Below are 12,069 nucleotides of genomic sequence, written 5' to 3' on the forward strand. Positions count from 1 at the left end.
GTGTTCCTTGATTGGTATTCTTCTGTGGACCTTAGGCTGCAAACCTGTGCCTAGTAGTGACCATTATGACCAATGTCATAATGGATTTTATCTTCACCATGTTCATATCAGGAGGATCTTTCTAGTTGTGTGTATCAGAATCTACATTATGTTGAACTATGCTTTCAAGTCTTGTGCCAATAAAGTATTACTTACATGCTACCTGGGAATTGTCGATCATTGTATGTGTGCCTACCACTGCAGGACATGAAACAAACCTCCAGAAAATTACCAAGGACTTGTCAAACCCCTGTCACTCAGTATTGCTGCTTTGTTGGGTTCTAAAGGTGGAGCAACATGCTATTAAGCACATGGTCATAATGTTGATTTTCACCAGTGTGTTACCAACTTGGAATTTTTTGGACTGTATGTTGTGAGTAAATTATGTTTAGTAGAAAGCTTAAATTCTTAAATGTATTTGTTGCAGATTATCACACTAATTGCCACTCTTAACATTCTGCACCATATATAATGATATTTCACCACATCAACCACAGCACATTAATGCACTTTTTTTTCACTGAATGGAATGCAAAAACACAATTCATTGAGCTTTTATTCAACTAAAACATATTCCCTTTGGTACAAAAATATCTCATATATAGGAGAACACCATGATCACTACTAGTTTCATTAGAAATTTTGTTACATGTCAGGATCACAGTACAGATGTTCTGGCAAATAATAGTTCTATTTATTTATGAAATTATTTTCAGATCTTCCACTGCAGCCACAGTTAGTCTAACCAATAAATATATCAGCTGGCATGTTATTTTAATATAATAATAAAAAATTCTCTTATCTTCCTAAAATTCACTACTTTGTAAAATTAAATCATCAAATCCTACCATGCCATAACCTGGGTACACACAAAAGTTGGGACTGAAAAGTTTGTGTAGCTCTATATCATTCTATTTCCTTACACCCAAGCAGGTGCACTGATTTTCGTAAGACAAGTTGGTGCACGGCATACTTTTTACACATGTAAAAAATAGCTGTCTTTAAGTTACCAAGGTAAACATGTATGAGCAAAATCACAGTTTAATTAAACAATGATAAAATAAACCTATAAAATATGAACTAAATCAGTATTTAATTACACAGTAATATAATAAACTTTCATTTTGATTTATTGATTGTTTTATTGGTCTGTTTCATCATTTTTGTACATAGTTACAAATTGATATCAGACAAGTCAATTTTTATGAGATGAGACACTGTGAATTCATGTGTGATGACTATGAATTTCATATCTACTACAACATAAATAAGTTTACATGTACATAAAACTGTAAGCAAATGTACACACACAGATTACTGAAATTTTTGAAATTTACATTGAATCATGAACTAATAACAATTAATCTTATTAATTAAGCAGAGTAATATTTAGAGTTTTTGTGGCATCTTCATGACTATAGTTTATAGTTTCTGCATTTGTACAAATGACAGAAATTTAAAGATTAGAAAATATTTACAATTTATATGACATGCACTAAACACTGATCAGATTTTAAGAAGCAGCTAGCTTCACTAGCTTCTACATTGTGTGAGATTCTATATTTTCATCAACACTACAATACAGTTTATTTAAAATATACGTTTTTAGAGCCATTTTAAAATTCTATAAATTTTTTTGTTGTTTAATGTGGTGTGGAAGTTTGTTCTAAAATTTTTTTCCTGCTAGTAGGAAACCATCGTGTCTAAGTTTTGTTTTTGCATGTTCACTATGCAGTTCCATTTTCTGTCATGTATTTTATTTATGAATTGTTTCATTTTTTTGCACCAGTTGGTCTTTCTCAATGAAAAATGTAACTTCCAAAATGTATAAGCAAGGTACTGGAAGAATTTGTAGGTTCTTAAACAATGGCCTGCATGAGCTCCTAGTAGTTACATCTCCTATGGTCCTTATAACTCTTTTTGAACAATAAAGCAACTTCTATTTCTGGCTGAGTTGCCCCAAAAAATTATGCCATATGTCAACAGTGATTCCACCTGTGCATAATATATATGTTTTATCATTCGTTGTGTCATCCAGCCAGCAAGAATTTTCATGCAATAGCAGGTGGTGCTTAATTTCTTATTGATGAAACTTACATGTTCATCTTACATTAGGTTTTCTTGGATCCATGTTCCATTCTGTTGCCTCTTACAAGTGTTATCCCACTTTAATGACACCCTCAGAGCAGTAAACAGTAAAGTCGCATCAAATCCCTGCCAAACACTTATTCAATTACTAATTATCTCTTAGACAACTGCTTCATTGTGGGACTGTGCTGCTAGCTTGGAATTAGGATCATTTTCTTCCACAGATCTTAAGTTTTTCTCTCACCCAACAGACTGTTTATTTTATATTACTGCTGCCCACTTGGACATATGACAATGCAGCTTATCACTATGTTAGCTGAAGCATTTATGAAGGAGTAGGTATGGGTTCAGAATTGTAAAACAACAATGGAATGGTACAAGACAATGTTATTTGTGGTTGGCATTCTATACACACAGACGCACTTGCCCGATGGATAAATTAGTATGCAAGTGACTCAACATACACAAAGAGATGACAGTTCTTTTTACATCATCACCAAATTGCAGTTAAAGTTTTACTTTCAAACAAGTAATACAAGTTTATAAGAGTACAATAGCTCATTCTTCAAAATGATTTGTAATCTGAACTAGTATTGATACAAATATTTGTTATACAGTGTCCTTAAACATCCTGTAAATGAACTGTCACATTCATATTTTGACTCTGAGAATGCCTGTCCACTAAATACATTGCCAGAAAAAAAATAGTAACTTCTTTTACAGCTTTCCAATTCACTCAAGATTTATTGCTGCAACAGTGCATATGGAACACATGAAATTATTACTAAACAGACATTGTTTCTTGCCTTGTTTTGCAAATTTTATTATGGTTATTGCACAACCTATGTTTCTGGTTATAAGCCAATTTCCAAGTACATTACTGATTCCAGAGTTGAAAAATCAAATTACAATGAAATCAACACCCTTAGCTGCTTACAGGCATTGACATATGTCAACGGGGACAGAGAAAAATGTGTGCCCCTACTGGGACTCGAACCTGGGATCTCTTGCTTACATGGCAGATGCTCTATCCATCTGAGCCACCGAGGACACAGAGGATAGCGTGACTGCACGGATTTATCTCTGGCACGCCTCCCACAAAACCCTCATTCTCAACGTATTGTTCCGCACTACACTCGTAGTGCCCCCGCCCATTATACTCATTACTCGTGGCGATTCCCATAAGAGTTCGGGCACTGTTTGTGCATTCGCACAGAAGAAGAAGATGGTCATGTGGCCGGTTAGCCTTAACTATATATTTATTAAGATGGTATCTGTTCTTTCAGACATGTTCGAAGGAACAGATACCACTGGGACCAAGCAGCTCGTTTGAATGAAATTACAATGAAATCAACACCTTTAGCTGCTTATGGGCATTGACATATGTCAACGGGGACAGATGAAAATGTGTGCCCTGACCGGGACTCGGACCTGGGATCTCCTGCTTACATGGCAGATGCTCTATCCATCTGAGCCACCGAGGACACAGAGGATAGCGCGACTGCAGGGATTTATCTCTGGCACACCTCCTGCGAAACCCACATTCTCAATGTATTGTCCCGCACTACACTCGTAGTGCCCCTGCCCATTATACTCGTATGTCAATGCCTGTAAGCAGCTAAGGGTTTGATTTCATTGTAATTTCATTCAAACGAGCTGCTTGGTCACGGATGGTATCTGTTCTTTTGGACATGTCCAAAAGAACAGATACCATCTTAATAAATATATGAAAAATCAAAGATTAACAAGATGATAAGGCAAAGGTAAACATCTCAACTTCTTAACGTAGAAGTCCTTGGCTTAGTGTAAAATTACTTCAGTGGTCATTTTTTTTTTTTTTTTTTTTTTTTTTTTTTTGTTATAAATTACATATTACACTAAAGTGACTAAACATACCTAGGAATAATGTTATGCATCAGCCTAGAGCTTTTTATCTACTCATTGACTGAGGTCCAAAGTTTTACTTCTATGTAGGAGTTGTGATATTATCTAAAAGAGGTGAATAATTGAATGGGGTTTTCTCATTTAATAATGGATGTGGGAATATACACATCTGTTTTTTAGTTTCTAGAATTTCTGACTGACTGAGTTTTGCCCCCTATTCCTCTATGTGTGAGGCTTCTACATCTATTACGTATTTTTTGTTTTTGTTAAGGCAATGTTCTGTAAAAGCTGAATCAGGTTTCTTCAGTCTCCAGCTTCTATGATGTTCCTTAAGCCTGCTGCAGATTGACCTCCCAGTGTGTCCAACGTAGCACGATTGACACTCCCAGCATATGATCTTATAAACCCCACTTTCTTGTGATGGCTGGTTGTCTATCTTTTGCATTGAACAAGCAACTACTTATTCTCTGAGGGACATAGAAAAGCACAGAGAAACCCTTTGCTTCAAAATGTTACTTATTCTGTTTGACGTTTTCCATACAAAAGATAATCTGCACCATTTCTTTTCCAGTTTGGCTGTGTTATTAACTGAAGACAGCAGAGACCTGGCTTACTTCTTCATCTTTTCACTTAGAATTTTGTCAATGATGTTGGGGTCAGATTCATTATTTGTGACTATTGTATTTATTGTATTACATTCCTGGTCAAAGTCTTGGGACATGGGGATAAAAAGGAGGCAGTGCCTCACGTGGTGGAATGCTCCATGTTTATAGGCTGTAGCATGTTGGGGGGAAGCTGGGATGAATGTGTCAGTGATGGAGCCTTTCTGATAAATTTTAAATTCATGGTTGCTGTCTTCTGTCTTTCCTGGACATTACATCTACAAACATACTCCACAATCCACCATACGGTGAGTGGCGGAGGGTACCTCGTACCACAACTAGCATCTTCTCTCCCTGTTCCACTCCCAAACAGAACGAGGGAAAAATGACTGCCTATATACCTCTTTACGAGCCCTAATCTCTCTTCTCTTATCTTTGTGGTCTTTCCGCGAAATGTAAGTTGACAGCAGTAAAATTGTACTGCAGTCAACCTCAAATGCTGGTTCTCTAAATTTCCTCAGTAGCGATTCATGAAAAGAATGCCTCCTCTCCTCTAGAAACTCCCACCCGAGTTCCTGAAGCATTTCCGTAACACTCGTGTGATGATCAAACCTACCAGTAACAAATCTAGCAGCCTGCCCCTGAATTGCTTCTATGTCCTTCCTCAATCCGACCTGATAGGGATCCCAAATGCTCAATCAGTACTCAAGAATAGGGTGTATTAGTGTTGTATAAGTGGTCTCCTTTACAGATGAACCACATCTTCCCAAAATTCTACCAATGAACCGAAGATGACTATCCGCCTTCCCCACAACTGCCATTGCATGCTTGTCCCACTTCATATCACTCTGCAATGTTAAGCCCAAATATTTAATTGACATGACTGTGTCAAGCGCTACACTACTAATGGAGTATTCAAACATTACGGGATTCTTTTTCCTATTCATCTGCATTAATTTACATTTATCAATATTTAGAGTTAGCTGCCATTCTTTACACCAATCACAAATCCTGTCCAAGTCATCTTGCATTCTCATACAGTCACTCAACAACAACACCTTCCCATACACCACAGCATCATCAGCAGACAGCCGCACATTGCTATCCACCCTATCCCAAAGATCATTTATGTAGATAGAAAACAACAGCGGACCTACCACACTTCCCTGGGGCACTCCATATGATACCCTCACCTCCGATGAACTCTCACCAAGGACAACGTACTGGGTTCTATTACTTAAGAAGTCTTCAAGCCACTCACATATTTGGGAACCAATCCCATATGCTCATACCTTAGTTAGGAGTCTGTAGTGGGGCACCGAGTCAAACGTTTTCTGGAAGTCAAAGAATATGGCATCTGTCTGATACCCTTCATCCATGGTTCGCAAGATATCATGTGAAAAAAGGGCGAGTTGCGTTTCACAGGAGTGATGCTTTCTAAATCCGTGCTGATGCATGGACAGCAACTTCTCTGTCTCAAGGAAATTCATTATATTCGAACTGAGAATATGTTCAAGAATCCTGCAACAAACTGATGTTAAGGATATTGGTCTGCAATTTTGAGGATCCGTCCTTCTACCCTTCTTATATACGGGCATCACCTGCTCTTTTTTACAGCCTAAAGACAGCAGGCAGCAACCATATATTTAAAATTTATCAAAAAGGCTCCTTCACTGACATTTATCTCAGCTTCCTCCCAACATCCTACAGCCTATAAACATGTAGCATTCCACCACATGAGCCACTACCTTCTTTCTATCTCCATGTCCCAAGAAGATTTTGACCAAGAATATAATACAATGAAAACAATAGTCATAATAATGAATCTGACCACAACATCATTGACAAAATTCTAAGTGAAAAGATGAATAAACAAGCTAGGTCCCAGTTAACAACACAGCCAAAGTGGAAAAGAAATAGTGCAGATTACCTTTTATAAGAAAAATCTTAAACAGGATAAGTAACATTTTGAAGCCAAATGGTTTTTCTGTGCTTTTCTATGTCCCCCAGACCCATAGTAGATTCAATTAAAATGAAATTATTGCATTTGCAGATCAATAACACAGGTGGCTCTCAGGTACTAGGTATTATTAACCCATGCTGAAATACCCATATCAGCATGTGGTGTAGCATCCACGGGTGCCAATGAGGTGCTCCATTCAGGGATCCAGTCAATCATATAGATGGCAAATACTGTCCTGAGATTCATTATGCCATGCTTGCCTGACCTGTTCAAGCAGTTCTATAAGAGTTGTTGGTTGACGAGTTGCATGAGTCCCTTCTTGTCCCATCATAACCCACAAGTGTGCAATTGGAGACAAGTCTCGAGATCATGCTGGCCAGGGAAGTTGCTGCACGTCTTGCAGAGCATGTTGAGTTTCATGGCAGTGTGTGGATGAGCATTATCCTGTTGGAACAACATATCACCTTCCTGCTCCAAGAACTGCAAAAGAATGGGTCAAACAACATTCTGCATATACCAAGTGCACGTTAGTGCCCCCTCCAGAAATGCCAAAGGTGAACAAGAGGGTAGCTTGTTGCACCCCAGAGCGTATGGCCTGGGATGGGGCTCATGTATCTTGGATGAATGCACTCTATGAGACAGCACTCACCATGTCTACATCGCATGTGCAAATGACCTTCACTTGCATGAAGGCAGAATCTGATTTCATCACTGAAGACCACAGCACTCCCTTCTGTCTCCCAAGTGATACTATGATGGCACCAGTTGAGCTGTACACATTGATGTTCTAGTGAGAGTGAAAGATGGAGTAGAGATGTGTACTCATAGTCCCACTTCTAATAAACAGTTTTTAACAGTTCATGTAGACATGTCTGGGCTCACAAGCCCTCTTGTCTGTGGTGTGGTAGCTGTACAATCTGCCACAGCTGCTCTTACTGTATGATGATTATGGGGGGCATCTGTGCTGCATGTATGTCCAGAGGCTCTTCTATGGGTGTAAGAATGTTCACATGACCACTGATGCACAATTGACACAACATGTCCAACTTTTGTAGCAAGTCTGCAAAAAGACCATCCTGCCACTCAGAAGGCCACAATATGCCCACTTTCAGACTCACTCAGTTGGCTGTAGTGGCATGGTTGCCTGCTTGCTTCACACGTTGGCACCACACTGAGCCTTCTGGCTGTGGACATTCTCTATTAAAGGGTTGACACAGATGGCATTCTGGTAGCTATGCCACAATGCTACCTGTTGCCACATGACACTGAAATCATTAACAGTGCATCTACTATACCCGAGGTGTCATATGCCATCATCAGATCAAAATCAGTGTTGTTTTTGCGGGTGAGCTATTTCTTTTCTGGCATTATATGTGTGATTGTCACTAGACAACAATGTAGTATTAATTAGTGTTCTGTTACACTGATACATCCATTGATCTTCCCAAGTCTGCTCCTCAAAGTGGATTGTAAATTACTGATATCCTAATACACATTTACTAAGCAGAGACTTAGCGTAAAGAAGGCATGTCAGATGAACAACATAACTTAATTAGTATAAGACTACAACTAATAAGAGCCTGCAACTTTCTTAATTTTGTACTGCTTGTTCAGTAAAGACTAAAAGCGAACTCCATCTAGCTAAAACTGTTCACCTTTCATGAATTATCTCACCTATCATATTTGTTTTGTATGTTTAAAAACTGCATTTGTGCAGAATTGTTGTTGATGTCCATTTTCTTAAGTGTACATGTTTCACAAGAATATGGTGCCTAAGACCAAAATTTTCTGGTTGTGTCGTATCAAAAAATATAATTTTTGGCAACAAGTTTACTGTTCTGATAAGTCATTGTTTCTACTTTTAACAAACATCATAATATTGTAACTTTTTGTACTTTTTAGGTATAGTTAGTGATGACATCAGACAGTAAGATATGTTACTTTATGAAATATTGTTTCATAATTTGCAGTAACAGATACTGGAAATTGCTGTTGTAGGGATTTGATGGACCAAGAGGTGAGGCAGGTCCACCTGGTTTCCCAGGGGAGAAGGGCAAGATAGGTATGCCAGGATTTGCAGGTTATCCTGGACCTCCTGGAGAGAAGGGTGACAAAGGCGCTGAAGGAAAAACAGGGCAACCTGGTGACAAAGGTGACAGGGTAAGGACAAACTGAGCCACACCTAATCATGTGTACATACACAAAAGTGCATGTGCACATACAGGCATATTCTTTCTCTCACAATTACAAACGAACACACATACACACACATTAATTTGTTTACTTTACTTATTTCATGTGAGAAGAGTGTATTTTAACTATATGCAGTAGTGAATAGAATATGAGAGATATGAATGATTTTGTCATGCTATTACAAACAACCCCCCCCCCCCCCCCCCCCCATGAACCATGGACCTTGCCTTTGGTGGGGAGGCTTGCATGCCTCAGTGATATAGATAGCCATACCTTAGGTGCAACCACAACAGAGGGGTATCTGTTGAGAGGCCAGACAAACGTGTGGTTCCTGAAGAGGAGCAGCAGCCTTTTCAGTAGTTGCAGAGGCAACAATCTGGATGATTGACTGATCTGGCCTTGTAACACTAACCAAAACGGCCTTGCTGTGCTGGTGCTGCGAACGGCTGAAAGCAAGGGGAAACTACAGCCATAATTTTTCCCGAGGGCATGCAGCTTTACTGTATAGTTAAATGATGATGGCATACTCTTGGGTAAAATATTCTGGAGGTAAAATAGTCCCCCATTCAGATCTCTGGGCGGGGACTACTCAGGAGGATGTTGTTATCAGGAGAAAGAAAACTGGCGTTCTATGGATCGGAGTGTGGAATGTCAGATCCCTTAATTGGGCAGGTAGGTTAGAAAATTTAAAAAGGGAAATGGATAGGTTAAAGTTAAATATAGTGGGAATTAGTGAAGTTCAGTGGCAGGAGTAACAAGACTTCTGGTCAGGTGAATACAGGGTTATAAATACAAAATCAAATAGGGGTAATGCAGGAGTAGGTTTAATAATGAATAGGAAAATAGGAATGCAGGTAAGCTACTACAGACAGCATAGTGAATGCATTATTGTGGCCAAGATAGATACAAAGGCCACGCCTACCACAGTAGTACAAGTTTATATGCCAACTAGCTCCACAGATGATGAACAGATTGATGAAATGTATGATGAGATAAAAGAAATTATTCAGACAGTGAAGGGAGATGAAAATTTAATAGTCATGGGTGACTGGAATTCAACAGTAAGAAAAGGGAGAGGAGGAAATGTAGTAGGTGAATATGGATTGGGTGGAAGAAATGAAAGAGGAAGCCGCCTGGTAGAATTTTGCACAGAGCACAACTTATTCACAGCTAACACTTGGTTCAAGAATCAAGAAAGAAGGTTGTATAGATGGAAGAAGCCTGGAGATACCCAAAGGTATCAGATAAATTACATAATGGTAAGACAGGTTTTAAATTGTAAGACATTTCCATGGGCAGATGTGGACTCTGACCACAATCTATTGGTTATGAACTGTAGATTAAAAACGAAGAAACTGCAAAAAGGTGGGAATTTGAGGAGATGGGACCTAGATAAACTGAAAGAACCAGAGGTTGTAGAGACCTTCAGGGAGAGCATTAGGGAACGATTGGCAAGAATGGAGGAAGGAAATACAGTAGAAGAAGAATGGGTAGCTTTGAGAGATGAAATAGTGCAGGTAGCAGAGGATCAAGCAGGTAAAAAGATGCGGGCTAATAGAAACCCTTTGGTAACAGAAGAGATATTGAATTTAATCAATGAAAGGAGAAAATATAAAAATGCGGTAAATGTAGCAGGCAAAAAGGAATACAAACGTCTCAAAAATGAGATCGACAGAAAGTGCAAAATGGCTAATGGCTAGAGGACAAATGTAAGGATGTGGAGGCATATATTATTAGGGGTAAGATAATGTACATGAAGATGAAGTTGCAGATATGATACTGTGTGAAGAGCTTGACAGAGTACTGAAAGACCTAAGTCGAAACAATGCCCTGGGAGTAGACAACATTCCAATAGAACTACTGTCAGCCTTGGGAGAACCAGGCTTAACAAAACTGTACTGTCTGGTGAGCAAGACGTATGAGACAGACGAAATATCCTCAGACTTCAAGAAGAATATAATAATTCCAATTGCAAAGAAAGCAGGTGTTGACAGATGTGGAAAATACCGAACCATCAGTTTAATAAGCCACAGCTGCAAAATACTAACACAAATTCTTTATAGGTGAATGGAAAAACTGGTAGAAGCCGGCCTCGGCGAAATGTTGGAACACTTGAGGCAATACTGACCCTACGACTTATCTTAGAAAATAGATTAAGGAAAGGGAAACATACATTTCTAGCATTTGTAGACTTAGAGAAAGCTTTTGACAATGTTGACTGGAATACTCTCTTTCAAATTCTGAAGGTGGCAGAGGTAAAATACTGGGAGCAAAAGGCTATTTACAATTTGTACAGAAACCAGGTGGTAGTTATAAGAGTCAAGGGGCATGAAAGGGAAGCAGTGGTTGGGAAGGGAGTGAGACAGGGTTGTAGCCTATCCCTGATGTTATTCAATCTGTATATTGAGCAAGCAGTAAAGGAAACAAAAGAAAAGTTCAGAGTTGAAATTAATTTCCATGGAGAAGAAATAAAAACTTTGAGGTTCACCAATGACATTGTAATTCTGTCAGAGACAGCAAAGGACCTGGAAGAGCAGCTGAACAGAATGGACAGTGTCTTGAAAGGAAGATATAAGATGAACATTAACAAAAACAAAATGAGGATAATGGAATGTAGTCAGATTAAATCGGGTGATGCTGCGGGAATTAGATTAGGAAATGAGATGCTTAAAGTAGTAAATGAGTTTTGCTATTTGGGGAGCAAAATAACTGATGATGGTTGAAGTAGAGAGGATATAAAATGTAGACTGGCAATGGCAAGAAAAGCATTTCTGAAGAAGAGAAATTTGTTAACATCGAATATGGATTTCAATGTCAGGAAGTTGTTTCTGAAAGTATTTGTATGGAGTGTAGCCATGTATGGAAGTGAAACATGACGATAAATAGTTTAGACAAGAAGAGAACAGAAGCTTTCGAAATGTGGTGCCACATAAGAATGCTGAAGATTAGATGGGTAGATCACATAACTAATGAGGAGATATTGAATAGAATTGGAGAGAAAAGAAATTTGTGGCACAACTTGACTAGAAGAAGGGATCGGTTGTTAGGGCATATTCTGAGGCATCAAGGGATCACCAATTTAGTATTTGAGGGCAACGTGGAGGGTAAAAATTGTAGAGGGAGACCAAGAGATGAGTACACTAAACAAATTCAGACAGATGTAGGTTGCAGTAGGTACTGGGAAATGAAAAATCTTGCACAGGATAGAGTAGCATGGAGAGGTGCATCAAACCAGTGTCTGGACTGAAGACCACAACAACAACATTACAAACAAAAATTAAAAAGTCTCCAGTTTTACAG

General features: G+C 38.7%; 1 protein-coding gene across 1 annotated transcript in view; it reads left to right on the forward strand.

The window, feature by feature from the left end:
• The window catches only part of LOC126469929 (collagen alpha-1(XI) chain-like), a 546,479-nt gene that overhangs the window by 411,095 nt on the left and 123,315 nt on the right, over positions 1–12,069 (forward strand). The window contains exon 13 of the mRNA XM_050097326.1: positions 8,575–8,736. Coding sequence (XP_049953283.1) covers positions 8,575–8,736 — 162 coding nt within the window. The remainder of the gene's footprint in view (positions 1–8,574; positions 8,737–12,069) is intronic.

Source organism: Schistocerca serialis, chromosome 3 (assembly GCF_023864345.2).
Source record: "Schistocerca serialis cubense isolate TAMUIC-IGC-003099 chromosome 3, iqSchSeri2.2, whole genome shotgun sequence".
Lineage (NCBI taxonomy): Eukaryota > Metazoa > Arthropoda > Insecta > Orthoptera > Acrididae > Schistocerca > Schistocerca serialis.